The sequence below is a fragment of the Blennius ocellaris genome (genome assembly GCF_963422515.1).
Source record: "Blennius ocellaris genome assembly, chromosome: 22".
NCBI lineage: Eukaryota > Metazoa > Chordata > Actinopteri > Blenniiformes > Blenniidae > Blennius > Blennius ocellaris.
In genome coordinates this window covers 3,144,303-3,166,851 of record NC_137671.1, presented here as the reverse complement: position 1 = coordinate 3,166,851, position 22,549 = coordinate 3,144,303, and the positions used below count along the sequence as shown (strand labels likewise).

Below are 22,549 nucleotides of genomic sequence, written 5' to 3'. Positions count from 1 at the left end.
AATATACATAAAAAATGTAAAAATAGAGTAATGCTGGCTCGTGGAATAAACAACTTGTATACAAACCAAAATGTGACCACTGAATTTATCTTGAGTAAAATTAGAAATCTGCTGAAGCATAAACTGTGCTGAATGTTCCAAATTTGGTAATAAAACAATAACTGTAAGCACTGGGAGAACGCGTGCTATTGTTATACCTTCGGTCGCACCACCTACCTTTGGGTTGGCCCGGACGCTGCAGTTCAGTGTGGTGTTGTAACCGGCGATGGCAAAAGTGTTGATGAGCGGCTGCGTGAACTTCGGCGCTTCCTTGAAGTCGCGGTCGTCGTACTCCGGCGTTTTTATTTGTTTTCCTGCGGGGGTATCGGGATAAAAGGGCAATGGGGGTAAAGGGGTTAAGGGGGTAAAGGGAGTATAGGGGGTAAAGGGAGTATAGGGGGTAAAGGAATGGGGTATCGCATGATACTGGTGCAGAGCGGTATCATGTGGGGAGAGCCCTATGTGATGAGGGAAAAGACAATGTGGGTTTTTTATTTATCAGCGGCTGAGACTGCGACACCTCTGGTTAAGGGCCTGTCAGTCATACCCCGAACCCCCGTGTGCACCAGGCTCACTTTAGGGTGGAACACATCACTGACAGTACCTTTCAGATAACATCTGTGAAAAATATAGACAGAAAATTAAACAACAGCTTCATCGACATCTCTGGAATTACAGCGATTTGTTCCAAAGTTTTCACTTTGGAAACATTTTCCCCCATCAGAAATAAACTTAAAAAAATAAATAAATAAATAAAATAAAAAAGTAAAAATCCTAAAGGGCAAATGTGTACTTTCAGTCGTTCATTCACACCGACGGACACGCGGCCGGTTGTACCTTCTTTGACGATCAGAGCACTCTTTTTAGTCTGGGTGGCCGTTTCGCTCAGGCCACACATGTTCTCGGAGTAGATCCTGAAGAAGTACTCGTTCCCGACCACCAGCTCGGTGATGGTGATGCAGGTGCGGTGGTAGTGCTCGATGCACGTGTACCACTCCTGGGGACCAGAGTGAAGCGCGTCAGGTGAACACGTTCCCGCATCGTTTTCAATTGAGTTCAGTGAAAGTTAATCTTGTACCATCGTCTTTTTGTCTGCTTTTTGAATGGTGTAACCCGTTATCGGGGCGTTGCCGTTGTCTTTCGGAGGGGTCCAGACCAGAGCTACGTTTCCTCCCCATACGTCTTCAATGGTCACAGACTGCGGGGGTCCGGGTAGATCTAAACACCAGAGGGGGGGGGGGGGGAAGCGGCGCTGACTTGACCGGAGGCTAAAACCCTGACCCTTCACGTCACGTTTTCAAAAGCAAGATCCCGTCCACTTGCCTACGATCTGTATGTCAATGATGGCTGTGTCCGTGTGGTTTTCAACCTGCACCGTCATCTCGTACTTCCCGGAGTGACTGCGCTCTGCTTTCCGGATGAAAATGATGCTGTCGCAGTCTGTGTTACGGATGCTCACGTGGGTCTGCTCTATGGGCTGGCCCTCCTTTAGCCAGGTGACTTTCGGCCGGGGCTTGCCCTAAATAAACAGGCACATGGAGCACAGACGGAAATCGGAGGAAACATCAATATATTAATATTGTTAAAAAAGAAATGTTTTACACAAAACAAAGCATTGGGCACAAGTTAAAAACATGATTTCTCCACCACTATCTGCTTCATGGTGGTTTGATCTGTTTTCCTGTCTGTGGATCAGTGGAAGTGTTTCTTTAACACCAACAACTCTTGTAACCAGAGTGTATTTTGTGTTACTCCGCTGTAACAAACCAAACATTTTGACATCACCTCTCACTGGATTTCAAACAGCATTTACACAAATGAATGCCTATTTTTTTAGAGGTGTTCATAGTAGATTTCTTTTTTCTTTTTTTTTGCTATCAAATAGAAATCTAGTACTGTTAAAAAATGTGTTTCTAGCTCTTTATTATCACACGTAAAACTCAGAGAAGTTCCAGAACATTCAACATTGAGTCGGTTTGCTGCTCCGAGGTAAAACCGGGAGGTTTTTACCATGAATGGCACCACCAAGTTGACGGCTTCTCCCACTCTGCGAGTGTACGTCTGCTTCAAGTGTCTCGGGACTCTGATCTTCGGCGGTTCTGAGGAGAGAAAGAAACCAAAACATTTGCTTCTCGAGACGTGAATTTGTAAGAGTTGCACGTCTGGACCGATAAAGTTCTCTGAACGCACCGATGACCTCCTTGACCAGGACGGCGTGCTGCAGGCTCCGCGGGGCGCTGGCCCCGGCTGCATTGATGGCTCGGACTCGGACTAAGATCTTGCTCCCCGGTGTGAGACCGGTGATGGTGTACCTGGTTTTCTCTGTCAGCTCCTTGTTGGAAGCTGTCCAGTCATTAGCTAGAGGAAGAAAAATGGTGAGCGTTCCCATGAATCAGTTATGTCTGTGTTGAAGGGAACTTTTTAAACGTCTTGCTTATGGAATACCAGAAATGTATGACAGACACCTAAAGTTCTGCCTCAGCATGGTAGGGTTTTCTTTAAAGACTATGGCTACCACAGTTCAAAGTCATGCTTGGGAAAAATATCACATTTTCTGATTGGTAATTGCAAACAAGGCAGTAAAAATACAGTTTAAGAATCAAATAAAATGATGGAAAAAAGTTGGCTCTGTCTATTTCATGGTAGATTTTTTTTTCTGGCATTAGAGCTTGAAAAATGTTTTTTTTTCTGAAATGGTATGAGAATCTGACAAGAAAGATGTTTACCAGGAGTCTTATTTGACTACCATTGCTTTAATGTTCCAGCAAAAAGCCGCCTTGAATCTCTGCTCTGTTTTTTTTTTGTCCACTTTGGGTCAACTGATGACTCCAATTTGGCCATAGCTGTGAATGCAAGTCCATCTTGTTGGTCCCCAGATAGACGTTGACCTTCACAATCAAATGCTTTTGTGATCTCATTTTGTCACAAGTGCCACCAATATAATCTGTGTAAGTCGTATCTGCTAAATGAAGCCTATAAAACGGCCTGTGTGTGTAACTGAGGCAGATGATGTCTTTGAATTCGCTGAATGCTTCTAACATTTCCCCAGTTTGTGGGTCTTGGTATCTATAGGGGGTCTTTAACAAAGTGCAGAACGACTCACTTCCTTCTATGCAGTACTCCACTAAGTATCCGTCCAGCCCGGCAGCTCCGATGGTCTCGGGTGGACGCCACTTGACAGTCACGGTGGAGTCGGTCACGTCATCCACGACCAGCATGGTGGGCTCACTGGTCACAGCTGTGGGGAGAAACAGGTTTACGTAGAGATCATAGAGAGCCGTAGTTCTACAATCACTTGGCGACGGGGATGAGCAAGATCAGAAAACATCCATTTTAGAAAGTCGTGAGCACGTGAGAAAGGCGCCGCTCCCTTTCCGCCACGCTCTCAGTCTCGCTGTCAGATCTCATTAGTCCCTCCTCTTGCCGTCTATTCTTGTATTGTGAATCACATTTAACTCCTATTGAACCCCCTGACAGACCTGATCTCCTAAACCTCTAATCCGGAGATGATTTGGCAGCCATTATAAAGACATATTTAATATCCTCTAAAGCTCTTGCGTGTCCAGTGGAGGTCACAGTCAGAATGCTTTGAATGGAGGGTATAAAGGGGGGGAACAGCTGTGTCGCTGGGGTACCAAGGGCAGATCACACGCACCATCACAAGCCCACTCGTTGAAAGATTCTCCATTATCGTGGCACTGTTGTGACTTAAACCCATTGTTAGATTAAGTAAGTGTATCATTCTTTCCTGAACAGATTATTTAAGAGCCTCGGGTCGAAGGTTACACCGCTAAGACGACATTGAGGGGGATACTCACCGAGGGGAGTGAAGGCTTTAGATGGCTCACTGGGCTTGGATACACCGATTGCATTGACTGCAAAGATCCTCACTTCGTACGGCACGCCTTCAATCATCTTCTTGGGTTCGAACGTTGTTTCTTTAATCAGGTCAAAGTTCAATCTCATCCATCTGGAGCTCTGTTTCTTTTTCCTCTCAATGAAATAGCCTTGGAAGGGCGAACAGAAAGGGCGTCACTTAACATGTGGATCAAACCTCTTTTTATAAAGTTTAATGTAAATGGTTACCTAATATTGGTGAGCCACCGTCGTATTTTGGGGGTTCCCATTGCATTGAGCACCAATCACCACCCACTTCACTGACCAGAGGCGCCTCGGGAGCGTCGGGAATGTCTGCGGAAAACAGGCTGTCTCTCGTAAAAGGCTCGTGGAAACATTTGCCTATTTGATGTTTTATCGTCGGCGTTTCTCTTACCAACAACCTTGATTTTGACACTGGCTGAGGCCTCGCCGGCCTCATTTTGGAGGACGATCTTGTAGTTGCCTGTGTCTTCGCGCTCCGTGATGTCAATCGTGAGGCTCGTCTGGTCACCGTACGTTTCAGCTCGGACACGGTGGCCTGAATCCAGAATCACCTGAGGGAAAAAAAACCCAAAAAACAGATTCAAAGGTTAATAAAATTGGTAAAAACAGTATTTGAAACGGGAGCTTTCAGATTTCGAGTCTGCATTTCTTATTTTAGAAGGTGAATTCAACCCCCTCAATATTGGCTGACCCACCACGAATTGGTCCAACTGGTGCCTCCAACATTTGGGTTCCCAGGCATTCAGTACTTTGCGCGTCAGATTTCATTGGATGGAAGCATCGCATTGCCCTTGAAATGGAGCTATCAGCTAAACAGATTAATCAAGTGACCCTTCTCAACCTACTGGTACTCAAAGAAGTACCAAACGGAGTGGTCACAAAGGAATCCTGTCATTTTCTGACCCCAGTCGGAGTAGAGCAGGTGGTACCAGACCTCACTTCATTTGCTCGGACACCACCAACGCCACTCAGATATTTTAAGACCAAGTAAGTCATTGGTCCACAGACCAAAGGTTAACGAGGTGAAAATCTTGACCACATGTTGTGTGGGAACAGAAGAAGAGTCAGCAGGCCTCTATTGATTCCCCAAAAAATAACTTTACCTTCTGCAGATATTTATAACAGAGCATAGATCACCCAATACTGTTTACATAACTCTGAAAGCGCAAAACGTGAATGAATGAATGCTTGATTTCGGTTACAGTTTTACAGTACAAAACTTGAATTTTGTGCATTCAGTTCATTGTACCGAAAGGTTTTAACACACAAATGTTTACAACCTCTGTAGTGAGAAAACTATTTGCATCATCATGTATCTCTGAACTCTCTTTGATCAAATCACGTGAGTTTATGTGATGTCATTTAGATAATTTCTTTTCACTGAGCTTTTCCTGAAATGATTTATGAAACTCTCCCATTGACCGCCCCTCGTACTCTATTTCTCAAGCATAAGATTAAAGATATAAATCTGGACATTGAGAAGAGTTTCATTCTCTGTGCCACAGACATCTTAAATAAACTGTATGATAAACGGTATGAATGCTATCGTGCAATTTATGAAACGAGTTATAGTCTTTACACTGATAACATTTCACAGTGTGAAGGAGCATTAAGTGAAAACACTAATTGGACAAAGTCTCACCCGTTCGCCCTTCATCCAGACGACTCTGGGTGCCGGTTCTCCGCTGATGGGGATCTCCAGCCGAAGTTTGTTTCCTGCTACGATTGTAACGGTGTTGTCTTGGACGTTCAGGCTGTCCAAATGTAGCCTTGGAGGATCTGCGAAGAAAAAGCACAAGATCGTGAAAATACAGAAAAAATGAATTGGAATTTAAAATTCTCCAATTCACTGAAGTTCACCGATAATGTGGATTTTAGCAGACAGGCTCTGCGAGTATCCCTCGGGTACAAAAGTGTAATCTCCTGCGTCGTGAAGGGTGCTGGTGGCGATTTCAAGCCGATGGACCCTTGGAAAAAAAATGACAGAACGGCAACTTAGTGAATATTGTGTGGATAATGTTTAGCTGGAAAAGAGTTTTCAACAGCCGTCGTACTTGTTTCTGTGTATGATGTTCATGCGGTCGTTGGGCTGGATCAGCTGTCCATTCCTGTACCAACGGCCCGGGACGTTCCCGGGGTAGATCTCACAGTGCAGCTTGATGGGTTGACCCAGCAACACCTTCATGTCCTGCAGGTCCTGGTAGATCTTCAGGGGCTTCACTAATTACAAACATGGGGGTAGGAAATAAAGGTGTCTTACAAAAAAAATGTGCAAGGGAAGAAAAGCTTGCTTTAAAATGGAAACTTGAGAATTCAACATGTATTTGTTCTCTCATTTAATATTTTCTATCATCCAGTTCAAGCCTTTACTTGAAAAAGTGGCAAAATCTTGAGTTGCAAATTTCTCTGTGACTCTCCCATTATATTTAAATCATTCAGGAAAATGTATCTTCCTCTTAAGAGTTTACACGTTTACTTTCTTGATGCAGCCGCGAGGAAGCAAAACACAAAACTCTGCTTATGATTGGAGAATCTATAATATTTATTTATTTTTTGCCAATAAATTCTGCTGAACTGTACATTTACCTCCACTTTGCATCTCTTTGACCACTGCTCCTCTTGTTTTGGGGGCTCTCTCTTATAATGTGAAGCAAAGTTGAAGAAAACTGACTATTTTTACTTTACATTAGTGATGTTTTGTTGATTTCCCACAAAGAAAAATGTCCCCCCTATATTTATTCATCTGTTATTGGGAAGTGATTTGTCCGCCTTCAACCCATCCTATTTCTAGGACTGTTGGGCTGGCAGTTGCCTGACTGTTTTTTTAAACTCTTTCTATAACATAGGAAATATAACAAGCTTACATTCTTTCTCCAAGAAAAGGACAGTGAACTTACAGTCGACTTGAACGTGAGCCTCAGACGTGCCACCAGTGGCCATGATGGAGTAGGTGCCGGTGTCCTCTCTGGAGGCGTCGTCGATCACCAGGTAGTGTTTGGTTCCCTCGCACTTCACTCGGTACCTTGATCGGACTCCTGTCGGCACTTCGACACCGTTCTTCATCCTGTAGAAGAAACACACACACACACACACACAAAGGAGTGGGATCAGTCAGGCAGTACAGGCAGGGACCCAAATCATACCTGGAAAGTCTTACCATTTGACCTGAGCGCCTTCCTCTGACACCTCACACTCCAGCTCGATCCTCTCGTTCACCGTGGTCTTCACAGGCTCAATTTTCTTAACAATCTTGACCGGCAACTCTGTCGGAGAAGACGGCGCAGTGTGCAACTGAAACAAGGCTGATGCATCTTTCAGATCTTGTTAAAAGAAGCCAAACGGTGAAACGAGATGGATACCTTTGACAAAGAGCTCTGTGGTGCATTTCTCCTCTCCTGCAGCCACTGAATAGGCCGCATCGTCATTTGAGGAACAGTTGTTGATGACCATAATCCTCTGTGTGCCCTTATGCTCAAAAATATACCTAAACAAGGAGTCCATTAGTTACCTCGCCGGTTCGCCTGAATAAACTCGCAAGTTAAGGATTCATAAATGATGCATCAGTCTTAAGAAGCTTATAATGAAATCTGAAACAGTGTGCAAAGACTCATTGTCATGCTTTAACTGCACACGACGAGAACGGGCTCACAACAAAACTGAGACGTGTGGAGAATCGACCAGACGAACAGACTTACTTCCGATTACTTAAGGTCGGCAGCAGAGCCAGAGCGGAGCCAGAGCACAGGGTGTGTGCGGCAAGTGATTATAAGAGACGAAGACACACACACACAAAGACAGAGAGACATCATGCCTGGACGGGTCAGCAACAGTGTTACAACAAGAACAGAAGGACTGGAAGGGAGAGAGAGACTTTTATAGAGAAGTCTTCGGACCCCGCGGTCCCGGAGAGAGCAAAACCAGAAAACAGCAATATCCTCCCAGATGGCTTTAACTTCAGATTGACTTTGAACAGAATCAGTGGATGATAAGTGAGTTAAAAACTCTACGAGATTGTTGTTTGTACTCGAGAACTCCAGGAACAGTCGCGCTATTTCGATTAAATTCAACTTGGTGTTTGTACATCAACTTAAAACTTATGAGCATGATTCTGACTTTGCTTTGCTGTGTTTCCATCTCAAAGAATGATGCCCAAATATGTAAGAGACCATTTTCATTTAGATTGATTGCTCCTGCTTAAACCTGGATGAAGTTACTTGAGGGGCCATAAAAGAGCAGAAATTATCTGCACATGATCACCTTTTTAAACTGATGGGACAAACAGCTACTAGGTGCTAATCATTTACTTTAAGTCAAGCGTTGGCTTATTACTTGATCACAGCTGGTGGCAAACTGAAGAGTTATTGGCGAATAAGACCTGGACACCAATGAAAGGAGGTGAAAACAGCTGAGAGAACAGACGTCATTCAGTACAATTGAAATTTTAAGGTTAACAAAAGCCTAACTTATCAACTACTGAGACGGTTTCAAAGCCAGACTTGGTTAAAGGCCTGTGAAGGAGGTACCACCTTTTTTCCTGTATGGACAATAGACACAAGTTAATTTCAATTCAAGAATCGACACCATACGCTGGTGTTTACACCCAAATGTAGCTCTGGGGCCATTTATTGTCAAGGCCCAGCGACTTTGTAGAGATCCTGCGAGGATGTGTGTGTGTGTGTGTGAAACTGTGTGGAAGCTGATTAGAGCCACATTAGGGTCGAGAGGCGGTTATTTGTTCACGGGGCGTCAGTTGGCAATGGTTCACAGTGCAGTGGACTGAAGTGGACGCATGTGAAGAGAGGACAGAACATTTGTAGCAAATTATATTTACTGGAAATGAAAAATAACTACTTGGGAAGGTAATTTATTTGAAATGTCATGGTAAGATTGGTTATTTGGTCTGTTGGGAAACCAAACAGCTTAATACATTTAGATTAATCTTCTCGAGTGTGGTCAAAATGGCACTTAAGGAGTTTGCATATATTGAATGCTAATGCCAAAGCTAATAGTCAGTGACTGTGCTACTAGGTTCTAACATGTTGTCAAAACTTGTGGTGTTGGAGAGTTAAAGTGTGTGAGTTCTGAACTGCAGCGTACATGTGAACCATTGTTGCTGTTGGCAGGTAAACAAACCAGAGAACTGGAAAGTAAGAACATCGCTACAAATCCAAAGCATTTTTTTTTTCTTTTCCAAGGTTAAAAATGCCTTTTATTTGTAGAGTGGTGATTCAGAGAAGACAGAGATGTGACGAGAGGAGGAAAAGGCTGTCACATACTTGGGCGTGGGCCTGATCTCCTGTCCGTTCTTGTACCACTTCAGCTCCACCGTGGGGTCGGCCAGGTCCACCACCAGCCGGATCTTACTACCTTTGTCCACCTGATACGCCGGATCCAGCTTCTTTGCGAATGCTTTAAAAGCGACAAAACGAATTGAAAATAGCTTCCTTCAGGACCACAGAGTTACTCTTAATATCCAGATTTTATTTTTTCTACCTTCGCTCTTTTTCTCCTCTTTGGGAATCTTTTTCATCCGTCTCAGGAGGCCTCTCAAGTCTGTGATTCCGTACGTGAAGGCGATCTTCTCGTACTCGTCTGGCCTGGCATTCTTCAGGATCTCCCAGACGTCCACGTCGGGGGTGTCATCCTGCTGTTTGGGCTCCCTGGTGGCGCCGGATATGCGGAGATTTTATGAGCACCTGAGCCGTACGCTGGCGTTTGCAACGTGTCCTGAGGAACCACTCATCCACTGATTTCTACTTAAGATTTCACTTCAAATTTCACTTCTTTTGGACAGTGGGGGTTGAATGATTGCCCCGCCGTGTTCCTCAGGACATGTCACACAAAGGGATGGGCATGGCGAGCTCTCTGCCTGGGTGTTGACGTCTCGTCTGAAGCCACACGTTAACAAAGATGAGGCAGCAGCACTATTAAAGCACAACACCAAAGTGTTCCCCCACTGGAGTGTGATTTTAACAAACATAAAAGTTTTAGAAAACATACACTGTGCTCATAAATTTGGCTAATATAGCAGTTGTTACCGCAAAGCGGTCAACCTCAACTGATTTGACGATAAATATTTGCAGAATTTCAGGTAATTTGTCGGGACAGTGGGGTACCATTTGTGGAGGGACTTGGGGATGAAGCCACTTTTCTGACCAGGTGTGGTCTGTTATAAATTGGGGGTTAAAGCTGTCATTTAATTATCAATGAAAATGGTGAACATGGTTTTCGAAAACTGTCTCTGTGTCCGCGCGCGGAAACGCAGCTACTGCACTTTGGGCACCACTGCTGTAGTAAATAGTTCTTCCTCCAGAGTGTCATGACTTCCAGTCGGTTGGGACTTGGTGGTTTTATAGTTAACGGTCTCCTGTAATAGTAATCCAACTGTCTATATAGAATGTCCGCGTTCTCCCATCGTTAATGTTTAGAATGTATTTTTCTCCGCGTGCATTTGTGTGGTCTCATCATAAAAACAAACAGCAGAGGTACTTGCTTCCTCACCTGGTTCCCATGGTAACGTCATTGTCTTTACCGGCCGTGTCGTTCAATATAATGCTCGTCCTTGTTTTTCCTCATTGAGGGATTGGACATACTTAACCATGGTGGTGTGCTGGACTAAGCTAAGCTGTTTGTATGATATCAGCAGGTCCTAAATGATGATAGAATTTTGGCGCACTTCCAATTGTCTGTTGAGTTCTCGATGAGAAAAAAAATTAAAAAGTAAAGAAAGATCTATACCTCATTGGTGAAGTCATTCTTACACTGGGTATCAGGATTCAAACAACACACAGAAGCAGTCATGGATCCATAAGCAAGATGTGGGTTTTTTTGTTGTTGCATGTTTGGTCCCGTCGAAACCTCGTCATCTTAAACGACGTTGCAGAGCTGACAGTCGATATGCAGCATGCAGACAACCAACAAACGATGCTTTAAACGGGGACCCCTAACTTGTTTGTGCTGCTCTCGTAAAACGGCCCATCCCTTTGTTGTTGGTTTGAGTGATCACTTCAGATACTCCGAGGCTGTTAGAGGATGAACGTGTTGTTGAAGTCGGAGAGGTTAGACACATGAGATCCAGGTTAGTTCAGCACGTCGACCCGGAGATGAGTGTGTTCATTAGTTCAGACTCATTCAGTCAGCCCTTTCTTTCGGAGACATTTTCCACAAATGTCCGAAAGGCGAGAGGTGAATAGTGTCAGAAATATTACATTACATTCTCTGCCTATGTATCTCATCTGTTTATTTTCAGGCAATTATGACAGAAGGACAAAAATAAACACGGCGTGTGATTGCCTTGTATTTCTAAGTTGAAATAAACGACAATGTAGTGATAACACTATTTTACAGCATCATTTCTCCGTGGCCCGCGAGCAGATCAGCAATAATCCAAAATGGCGCCCGTCGCCTCTTAGAGAAGCTGCTTCACTTCATGCGACGATGAAGAGCGGGAAACCTCGCCGTCGATGAAGCGAGGCGCATTTCCATCATGGCTGTCTGCCGACTGAGCTCCCAGGAATGCTGCCTTCAAATGAAGTGTTACCGCACTACAGTAGGCCAACACTCTTGCTCGTCCAATTCCTAGAGCTACATGACATGCTGGGGTCTCTACAGGATTACAGTACTCACCCGCAGTAAGGTCTAATCGTTTTAAAACCTAGGGTTTTCTTTCTACTAACCTTTGATTTCTGAATATGTAGGGGAGAAGAAGAGACAAGCCCAAAATAAATGGATAATTTTACTGGCGAACAGTGTCACTGACTAGATGTTTTGTTTTTTTTAATTGTTCTCACGTTTAACCCATCAGGACCGGAGATAACTTTTGTTATTTGTAATGGATGAAGGTGAATTTTTACCCAGGAAACTTTTTATCTTCTGTTTGGCGTCGCTTCATACCTTTACTTCGCTCTGCCCACTTTTATCTTTTCAATATATACATTTATTATACACAGCGTTCTTTCTAGATAATTATCATTTCCCTTATCCCAATTAATTCCTGTCCTTTTTTGAAAAAATCTCCTAATGCATTTCTCAGTACTGGATTTAGATTGTCTCTACATCTAAAATGGAAATTAGGTGCGAAATGGCTCGGGTAAAAGTTTTACCACCAGCACCAGTTTGTGTCTCCCTTTAGAGCTGGATACAATATCTATCCATACACCAACATACGCTTCATACTGAGGTGGGTCACGGGTATAATTATTATAATAATATATATAATAATATAATTATTTTTCACAAGTTTAAGGTTTGGCCCCTCAGCCAGGCCATTCATGCATTAAAAGCAAAAATACCTGGAAAAAAACCCACAAGTACTACCAGGGAGAACATGGAATCTCAAACGCATAGTCCCAGGCCTGCAATCAGATCTCTATATCCCTGCTGTGAGTCTACAACTGAATTATGCTCAGTCTGTCTCTAAAGGGAGAGTCGGGTGGTATTGATGGGTTAAACGCTGTAACTGCATCTTAAGCGTGCATCATGGCGGCAGCTGCCAGAAGACTAGAACAAATCTAGATTACAAAGGATGTGGAGGGAAAAAAAAGATGGCGCACAAAAGCACATCCACATAGACGAGGGGCTTAAAAATAGTGGAGAGGACAGAATCGGCTGGAGGGCGGTACGTGATTCTCACCTATGTTTAAGAAGCCCACTAAAGTCAAGCTCCCCTGCATCTTCTTGTCCTTCACTGCTGTTGTTAAGAAGGAGAGATTAATGGACATTTAATCAGAGCTGAAAGAGAGACAGGCACTAGAAAACAATGCTAAACGGGCAACACAAAGCAGAGGCTCTGATGGCAATCGCTGAATTAGCGCCAGGCTAACTCACGATTGGCGTTTACACACAAACTGCTTATTTGTCTTCCTCTTGCCTGAAACAAGGCGGTTTGTGTGAAAATAGAATTAAACCATCGAGAGCGATCCCAGGCACCATTGCCGCAATGTTCCTGCAACGTTGAGGGAACGCTTGCAGCATTGCGACGACGCAATGGGACCGGGATGCTTTGCGTTGCGGTCCAGACACATTGTTTGGAGGGAGATTTCAAAGTGCAAGAGTTGGCCTTAAAATTACACATCGACTCGACTGGTTGATTTGTAATTACCTTGTAGGAAGGTTAATGACATCTTCCCAACCGTCTTGTCACACGTATATCATTCAGTAATATTGCTCGAAGAAGAAATGCTCATTGTTGTGCCTCATGGGGCTGCACATGTTCTTTTTCTCACATTTCTCGAGGAATTTCATGAGTATCGGTAATTAATCAACAGTCCTGTCATCTCTAAACGTATACCTCAGTTCTAGTTAACATCTTGTCGTTGCTTTGAGCTTTTATTTCTTTATTTTTTTTTACCTTCTTTTGAATGCAGATCGAATATCAATATTCTGTGAGCCCTGTCCAGATTCTGTGAAACAGTAACAACACACAGCATAAAGGTATTAATGGTGCCGTCATTTCTGCACTGGAAGTTTGAATATGAAGCGCTCCGTCATTGAGACAAACCTTGAACCTCCAGGTCGAAGGAGCAGCTGTCGAACTTGTCTTTGTAGGTGACCTCGCACCGGTAATTCCCAGCGTAGTTGTCTTTGGCCTTGATGATGAGCATCTCAAACGTGTGAATCTGTTAAAAGTGCCAAACACCACGTTTCGAGTAAAATCCTTTGTTTACCTCATTGGGACTGGAGACGGATGCAACATTTTAAGATGATTTTATAAATCAGTGCTTTACAATATCGAGTCATATATTTGAAAGTGCGCTTTTGGAAAATGTCCATCGCTTCAGAGGATGGACGGTTTGTGCAGCTTTCAAAACGGGTGTTTTCACAGTGGCGCTGTGGCAGTGAGGTGGCCGGATCTCTTCCTTCACGGAGTTTTGTGGGACGATGAGCACATTTACTGGAATAACGTCTTCCTTGTTGGACAAATACTCAGATTAAATGTTTCCAGTGGGTTTTCCCCACAGCGTTGCGGCTGGCTGCTGAAGGACGGTACCTTAGTGGCTCGGTCGAAAGTCTCTTTGAGCTGCAGGTGCTTTCCTGTCTTGCTGGCCAGGTCCATCCATTTCCCCTTGAACCACTTGACGGTGGGTTTGCGGAGAAGGTCTTTGGCCTCGACCTTGGCGATGAAGGTGATGTCTCCACCTTTAGAAATAAAAATGGATATTTTTAACACATGAAAGTCCCAGCGAGACAAACGAGAAAATGGCAAAAATGATGGAAATGCCTGTGTTCAGGTCGACATTATTTCGTGTTCTAACTATGATGTTTGACGCATACGCGCTCCTCTTCAACTCACCCACTGGAACAGTTCCACTTTGGGGACTCTCGATCATCAGGGTGGACCGTGGCGGGGTGTCGATGGGCTTGTCCAGGTCCTCCGGGGCCTGACCCTCTCCGAGAGACCACACTAGTCAGTCGGGACGGAGAAAGACTTGAACCAGAGCTGCTGCAGTCCGCCCGCAACGTAGGAAAGAAATAAACCCTAAACCGAGAGGAGTTCTGACACCCACCTTTCACTTCTCATCTGAAAACCGCACGTTTACCGGAGTCACAAACACGGACAGAACGACTAAAAGACGCACAGTTTAGACACGTTTCCTCACTTCCAACACTCACGCCTCACACAGCAGCACAGTCTCAGCTTTTTGCAACATGGAAAGCATGAAAGACACGATGTGAACATTGATTGAGCGGGGTCGAAATTGCATTCACGAAAAACCCAAAGAGGGACTATTTCCTGAAGATGTGAAGCAGTTTTCACTGTGGACGCTTCCTTTTGCAGATGTTGTCATCTTCTATTCGGTACCAGACGTCTTATTGATGCCTCACACTGCGGACAGTTAGTCCGGATCTGATGGATGTCTGGGTTAATGTTTTACACACAGTCACCATTGACAAACCCTTGCCTGTGAAAACATGAGCTGCCATTTTTAACCTTCTATCTTGTTGCAAATGAAAAAGATTGCATTTTCTGAAATGTCCTTTGTGGGAGGACAGGGAGGAGGAGTTGTGGTAAACTTTGCCAGAAAACAATCCTTTTCATGTTGCACACCATAACCAGGCTCAAATTCCTCCTGGAGTGCATGTACGGATGGAAAATTAAAGAGTTGGGGTTTATTTTTTTTCTTGAACTACCACTTTATTACCTGAGTCTTTTCTCCCCATGGCTCGCACAGGGACGCTATCATCTAAACAAAGACAGGGAGAGAGATTTACAGCATATTGTGTAAAATAGTACTGTAAAGTCCACTGAACACACAAACACACTTATAAAATAACAAAACAACAGGCAGTTAAGGGCTCACAAACGGTAGGTAACCTGAGGAATTTTGATGGAAACAAAAATCTTTACATTTAACAAGAAACACATTAGGATGGTTCACATTAAAAGGGTTCAGCAACCTGAGTCCACTGACAAATGCCTATTAATGTGTTAGTGAGTAAATTCAGTTCAACTAGAAGTAAATGTGTCTCCAACACGTTTCCAACATTCAGATATTCTGATATAAACTACCAGGGGCCTCATTTATAAAACCTTGCGTAGGAGTCCTACTAAAAATGTACGTGCGGCCAAAAGCTGAAAATGGCGTGCAATATGTTTGCATCTCATTCAGCCTGTTGATCGCCGGCATCTAACGCAAAATCCTGACAAAAATGACGAAGAAAACGATTTTACAGAGAGAGAAATAATCACGGAGGAGTTGGAGGTGAGGAAAATGATATGATTTGGTGTCACGGTGTTGGAATTACTAATAAAATAAAAACAAAAAACAAGTAATCAGCATCACATCTTCACCGCTGTAAATAGCGTGAGAGTCTCTGTCCAGTGTGTCTGAGAGGGAAGGAGACATTTTGGTGGAGACACAGCAGACAGATAAAGTTGAGTTTTATCTGTTTATTAAATGAATTAAATATTTGAACAGGGACTTGTCAAAAGGCTCAGTGGACTTTGTGTTTTATCCTCAGTCGCTTGAAAGTTGGAGGCGGAGGTGACGTGGAGGTCGTCTGTCTCCAGCATCGAGTATACGCTTACTCTGAAACTAGACTGGTTGTTACACACCTTGTCACAATTGATGAACATTCAGTTCTATCCACCGCTCTCTATCATTCGAAGATGAAAGTTTGTCACATGAACGTAGTTCTGCTGATTCAGCAGTAATGTTCCACTAAAGAAACATCTATACCACTGCAGCTTGGCTGTTTATGATTACGTGGATCAATAAGTCTGATATTTGAAGACATTAAATGTACGAGATGAATCTGGCTTCATTTCTCCACCTCACCGTCAGCATCAGTTTCCCCCATGTCCAAAACGCGCATGCGCAAGATTCAAAGTTGACATTCCGGTACACACATCGACCATCTTTTTTTTTTTTTTAATCACAAGTTTTGCATGGGAAGTGGCGTACACATCTTTCAGGACCCGTTTTGGGGGTAAGCAACATTTATAAATGAGGCCCCAGCTCGGGCAGAAGACCAAAGGCTGGTGCTAAGATTTAACACAAGGGTCTTACTAGGAAGATCAACTGAGAGTTTCTTGGTTGAATTGGCTTCCTCTGTGGAAAAAAGCACAGTTATAGTTAAAATAATCAGGATGAGCTCGGTTGCGTTGAAGTTTTGATCGATATTATACGCATTTGGTAAATTTCCCTCATTAAATGGCTCCACATTTTCCATTAAATCAGTGGGTTTTCCTCTAAACTGATCAATTATTGCTTGTTCATATAGTCTAAGATGAACATTTACATATATATAGAGGACTGGGTGCCTCATTTAGTCAATTTTATGTGGAAGGTGTTTTTGGATGAAGCGTTCTGTCCTGGGATGACATAGCCATACCCTTTTAACTTAAACACAATCGTCACGTGTCGCTGACATCTCGACTAACGCGTTATAATCGAGGCCGCTGGAGCTGCCTGTTCTTGGGGAAACTGTTCTTATAAACAGAAACAACAGACTTCACAGGTTTCCAATGGTCTCAGCTATTGCCAAGAAGCGTTGTTAGAATGAATAAACCCTGTACCACAAATATTCTTACTTTTTGTACAGATTCACATTAAACATACATGGATTTATTCAAATGTGTACGTGAGAAGTCATGCCCACATCTCTCTTTATCTTTAATAAAGAAATAAAGCTTGATGTGCATGTCAGACTGTGGTATTTTTCAGGTTGATATCACACATCTGCCCCCATGTATGCATTACACTTACAGATTTGACGATATCTGTAAATGTTGAGGTGACCGTGCGTGAGCTTTTTCTTGTTACTGAACAAGACTAAAAAAGCACAAGCCATCGACTTGAACATTACACACTGGCAAGTCCCTACTGGGTAGGGAAGCAGTGAAACTTGCTCCATCCCAAAATACAACCAGCTGACAGTGAGTCTCATTGCTCCCATGACAGTGTCTTGAGTTCAGTTATTTGGTTTCATCCTCACTGGGCGTGAAAAGAATAAATTAGAATGAAGTGGTAAGTGTTGTTATGGGTACCAACCTGCTTGAGGAGTTGGAGACGGAGTAGTAGCTCCAGCTTTATCATCATCTGGAATAAAGGTGTCATTGACAAATAGACCCACTTATCAAAAAAAAATAACTTCAAGTCCATCACTGGCAGGCTAAGAAGACACAGACGACCATCGAGGCGGTCTGACCACATGCGGGAAAAGACCTTGAATGGATCATGGCATGCAGCTTTTGGAAATCATGGACTAATTACTTTCCCTGTGCCTTCCAAAAAAAAAAAAAAAAATCCTCATTGTTTGTCTATGACATCAAACAATGTGAGGTATGACATTTGCAGCTGATCGAGGCATTGCACCCATTGCTGCAAGGCTCTCAGCCTGCAGAGACAAAAAAAAAAAAAAAAAAAAAAAAGCACAAGTGCCCCAAGCACCACAGTGCACATACAAACAAGGTGCATCATGTAAAAATTCAGCCTTGAAGCTCATGACCAGGCAAAAAAATTTAAAAAAACTGACGAGCCTCGGAAAACAGCAGCCGGTTCACAAGATCCTCTCTGCTCTTTGACAACTGAGCTCAAAATAAGTTGTTATGGCCGAAGCAAAGCTGATCAAAGAAAACCAGTCGGCACTGAATGCAAAAAATGGGTTTGCATTCTTGTTTTTTGTTGTTTGACTTGAGCGACTCACCTTGCAGACGGATCGTAGCTTGTTTCTGGACTGAATCAGTATTTCAATCTGACTTTTATTTTCCTTGCATCTTAAGAGTCAAATACGGCATGATTGAACTCTTAGGTGCAAGCATGTGTCTTTCATTTCTATTTTAATCCAGCATGCGATTAAAATGACTGTATGAAAAAAAGCAAACGATGATTAAAAAAATGCATGACTCAGCAGTTAGGAGTCCGTAGCATTCTGTACAGAAAGGTAAAAGTCATCTATTAACTTTCTACTGAGAAAAACAAAAACTTGGTTTTAGGTAATGAAAGACTTAAAAAAAAAAAAAAAGAAAAGAAAAAAGCCAGTGTTTGCCATGCTGCTGAGCAATTAAAACGCAGAACATGACTAGCTCTGCATTCGGGGCAGGATTCAGTAGCTGGAGGGGTAGAAAGTGCAGCTTTACTAATAGAAGATGGGCCCGAATCAGATTTGAAGGATACTTACCAGCGGGTGAGGGGGAGCCAGGGCCGGCTTCCTTTACGGCAGAGTTCGCAGACTCTGCGCTCTCTTTCACCTCAACCCCACCTGGCAGTGGCTGGTCCGAGCCGTTCTTGACGGGACCCGGCTCCTGAGCCACCGCGGCCTCTAATGGCTCGGGCTTTGTGGGATCTGGGTCGGTCCTGTCAGTCTCTACGGGCTCATTCTTTGTAGCCTCTGTACAGCAGACAAAGCGCCAAGCTGGAGCAAGCAAGCATTGAGCACAGACACCGGGCGCCTCACAATGCTTGATCAAATGAGGAGGGTATAGATACGTGATGACCAGACGGACGTGATGCTGATGAATAGCAACTGAGGCAGAAAGTTAAAAACAACACTGGATTTGGTGCATTATTGTACAGCTGGTGCAAATAGTTTCGCCTTCCTCAGTAATTGGTTTCCTCTCTGTAAAATGCATCTGTTCTTTCCTGAATGGTGCCTCCATTGACTGTTGGCTTACACTGTTGTCATCCTCCTCAAAACATCAGAATCTACGTTCAGAAGTCTGTACTGTGAGTAATCAACTCCATTACTATATTGCAACTTGGAGTGTTGGTCAAGTGTGGCAAGGTCACGTGCAGAGATATTTTTTTAAGGTTATGGAAAGTAGTTGAAGGTCGAAAGTCGGGGAAAGAGTGATTTTTATCACTCTGAGCATGCAGAGTGTGATCCATTTAGTCTGTGCTTACGCCCAACAGTAATTACGTAATAGGAGGACAGAATCACGATCTAACAACTCATTAAATGAACTGTACCTCTGCAAAAAAAAATTTTCAAACAATTTGCACCAAGCCGTACTTTGACTCCAGTTCGATTATTGACAAGGGAAAGTGCTTATTCATCACTAAGATGTGATATATTTCAAAATGCACGATGGAGACCAAGGCTTAAACACTATGAGAATGGGTCAGTGAGGCTTGGACTGCTGATTTGAAAAACTTTAGTGTCTAAGTTGTACATTTGGCCATTCAAGTACAATGAATCCAAATGCAAGAAGTAAAATAAAACCAAAAAAGACAACATTGTGGTCATTTCATATCTATACTATTAAATGATTAAAGAGGCAGGGATTCACTGATTGTGATCCGATTGTCCATACAAAATACATTTGGAGAGCTTGTCAGTGAAACCCAGCTTCTATAATCTCTTTATTTGCCTCCCGTTTGACGACTCAATATGTCACACCGTCACACAAATACATGAGCAGCCACGGCATGAGTTAGTAACTGCACCGTGTTTCAAGGCAAGTGCACGTCGAGCAGTCCGGTCCTGTGGATTTGTGCACAGTTGAGTGTAATACCGCGGCTGACCTCGGTAAACCTTCAGCGTAAACATTCCAAGAGTCGAGCAATCATACCTTCACCAGAAAAGTGCAGAGTCAGGCCTCACAGAGTGAATTAAGTGCACAAAACGGTGACGGCACACGTCAAACGAACACGTGATGTGAGTGTGGTGCAAAAAAGAGTGAGACATTCTGGGGGGGAGTGTCGAGGTTACCCACCTGGGGGTGGAGAAACCTCCAGGGAAATCTCAGGTAGGGGTAGGGCACCATTACTTTCTGGAGCAACACTTTCTGAGCATGTGACAAATATAGTGGTGGATGGAACAGCTGCTTTTAATAAGCACAAAGCTTCAGCATCTGCAGTGCTTCTCTCTCTCTCTCTCTCTCTTTCTCTCTGAGTCACACACACAACCCAACACAAACGGACATAGAACAACACAACTATATCCACCCACCTTCTTCACAATACATCATCTCTCTCCCAAACCATTCTCACTTTGAAACACATGATAAACAAAAACATTTTTTTGTAAAAAAAAAAAAAAAGACTGTGCAACTCCATACAAAATGGGAAATGTGGCAAGTTCAATAGAGGCTTGAAGCTATTTATCATGACTTCCATTGAAAAAAAAACACACACAAAATTCTTATTTTGTCAACCTCTGCAGTGTTCTGATTCCTGTGATTCATGGTGGTATTTGGCATTCTTTTAACGAAGTGGTGGCGCTTTTCTGAGAAATAGAAGTGATGTAATGATTGATGTCGAGTGATTAGTTTGTTAAGTTTCCAGTGATTAAAAATGTTTTTTAGAGGGACTGTGGCTTGATTGGTAGGGTGGTTGTCCTTCAACTGTGACGTTGACGACACTGATCCCAGTGGCTGGATAAGAGCGCTTTACACGTGGCAGCGGCTTCCATTGGTTTAATAAAATATTTGAATATTTCTATTCTGAAAAAAAAAAAAAAAGACCTCTGGGATAAATAAAGTATTATTACCCGTCACACTTGTCATGCGACACTGAAAATCATGAGCCGGTGCAAGAAATGATTCATCTGAGCTTTTCCCCAGGAATATTTTTAGTCGGACCCTAAAAACGGTTGAGCCTCAAGATGCTGCAGCTCCAAGGTCAAAAACCTCCGCGCCGGCATAAAGCCACTGGCATGCCAGCATCTCGCTCACATGGGTCGGCGAGGGCGTCAGCTGAATCAACAGAGGAGGATCAGCCGGCCGGCCAGAGGAATGTCAGAGACGCTGACGGCTCGGACTTCGAAGCCACGGCAGCTCGTCCACGCCGCCGACTATTTTGCCGCACATTTCACACCGCTGCAGGTCTGCTGCTGCCAGTTCTGTCGTCACGGTGCAAATGAGGGTCGCTGCTTCAACCGGGGGGGGGTTTTTAGCGTCGCCTTGGCAGGAATTGGTTTCTCGTCTCATTGTGCCCGTGTGGTTTGAGTGTTTTCGTGTCGCTGCTGGTTGCTGTTCGTCTCTTGTGTAACACATTATCTGCCAGACTACGAGGTGACGAGGGGATTAGATGTGCACTCACCTTCTGGCTGCCCATTTGGCGTCTCATCTGCAGAAAGACAAACACAACACATGGCCATCAGTGACGCATGACGACAAGTAACACAATCGGCACATTCGACCACATCTGCTGTTTCAGTTTGACCCGTTCTTCTCGATATCCTTGTGTAGCCCAGCACCTTTGCTGTGGCTTATTTGTGATCAGGCACGGTGTAGATGTAACGGATTATGAAGGAGGTCACCATGACATCTTCCGTTTGGCTTTTATTGATATCGACTCAAACGAACAGCTTTGTCTGAAATGTGACTGGATGAACAAAACTGGATGAACAAAAGCAACCATCTTTATTTATTTATTTATTGAAATTTTTCAGTTTTCACAGTTACAGTGTCAGGGCAAAACAAATATACAAAATCTATCCATCTTTCATCAACCAGAATCTCTATTGTCCAGTGGTGGCGGTGTCCTCTTCTGTCCTCTTCTGTCCTCTTCTGTCCTCCTGAAATCACTCCATTTTTCCCACTTTGCTTCAAATTGAGACTCCTGTAATCTTAGTTTGTGAGTGAGTCTCTCCATTACAAATATTTCCTCAACAACCCGTAACCAGCGCTCCCGGGTCGGCAGTTCTTGCTTGCTGTTAGTAATATCTTAAACAGATATACGTCTTCTCTTTGTATCACATTATGAGTTATGTTTCCCAAATACAGCATCTTACAAGTTTTGGGGAACTGATATCCTATTACTTTTTGTAAACTCTGCCATATTTGTTCCCAATACACCTGTAGTTTGTGACAGGACCAGAATATATGTGTGTGATCTGCATCAACGTGTCCACACAGTCTCCAACATGGTTGTTGTGCTGACACCACTTTTGTCCTTATTTTTTGGAGTTATGAAAAAGCTAACAGTATTTTTCCAACTAAATTCCCGCCAAACCCCGGAGCTGGTGGCCGTGGACTGTGATTTACACATAACAAACCATTCCTCTTCTGTTATTTGTTCATTTAGCTCTCTTTCCCATTTTTCTTTAATATATAGAGAGGAATTGTCCCTTTTCCACACCAGGTTTTGGTATAAAGCTGAGATCACTCCACACTTTTCCCCTTCATAAGCTTTCTGGAATATCTCCACTATTCCTTGATCTCTGTCAATCCCAATCTCCTTCT

General features: G+C 43.5%; 1 protein-coding gene across 1 annotated transcript in view; it reads right to left on the bottom strand.

The window, feature by feature from the left end:
• Nucleotides 1-22,549, bottom strand: part of mybpc1 (myosin binding protein C1) — a 32,554-nt gene that overhangs the window by 4,635 nt on the left and 5,370 nt on the right. The window contains exons 2-30 of the mRNA XM_080518085.1: nt 21,405-21,431; nt 20,078-20,149; nt 18,544-18,753; nt 17,415-17,462; nt 16,431-16,472; nt 15,063-15,104; nt 14,213-14,323; nt 13,910-14,058; nt 13,421-13,538; nt 13,271-13,322; nt 12,554-12,610; nt 9,415-9,581; nt 9,198-9,330; nt 7,281-7,405; nt 7,079-7,184; nt 6,819-6,985; nt 5,976-6,141; nt 5,782-5,888; nt 5,564-5,700; nt 4,313-4,472; nt 4,126-4,230; nt 3,858-4,046; nt 3,143-3,277; nt 2,230-2,397; nt 2,050-2,138; nt 1,363-1,558; nt 1,118-1,257; nt 877-1,036; nt 217-353 (exon numbers count right to left, since the gene is read on the bottom strand). Of these exons, the coding sequence (XP_080374211.1) occupies nt 217-353; nt 877-1,036; nt 1,118-1,257; nt 1,363-1,558; nt 2,050-2,138; nt 2,230-2,397; nt 3,143-3,277; nt 3,858-4,046; nt 4,126-4,230; nt 4,313-4,472; nt 5,564-5,700; nt 5,782-5,888; nt 5,976-6,141; nt 6,819-6,985; nt 7,079-7,184; nt 7,281-7,405; nt 9,198-9,330; nt 9,415-9,581; nt 12,554-12,610; nt 13,271-13,322; nt 13,421-13,538; nt 13,910-14,058; nt 14,213-14,323; nt 15,063-15,104; nt 16,431-16,472; nt 17,415-17,462; nt 18,544-18,753; nt 20,078-20,149; nt 21,405-21,431 (3,515 nt within the window). The remainder of the gene's footprint in view (nt 1-216; nt 354-876; nt 1,037-1,117; nt 1,258-1,362; nt 1,559-2,049; nt 2,139-2,229; nt 2,398-3,142; nt 3,278-3,857; nt 4,047-4,125; nt 4,231-4,312; nt 4,473-5,563; nt 5,701-5,781; nt 5,889-5,975; nt 6,142-6,818; nt 6,986-7,078; nt 7,185-7,280; nt 7,406-9,197; nt 9,331-9,414; nt 9,582-12,553; nt 12,611-13,270; nt 13,323-13,420; nt 13,539-13,909; nt 14,059-14,212; nt 14,324-15,062; nt 15,105-16,430; nt 16,473-17,414; nt 17,463-18,543; nt 18,754-20,077; nt 20,150-21,404; nt 21,432-22,549) is intronic.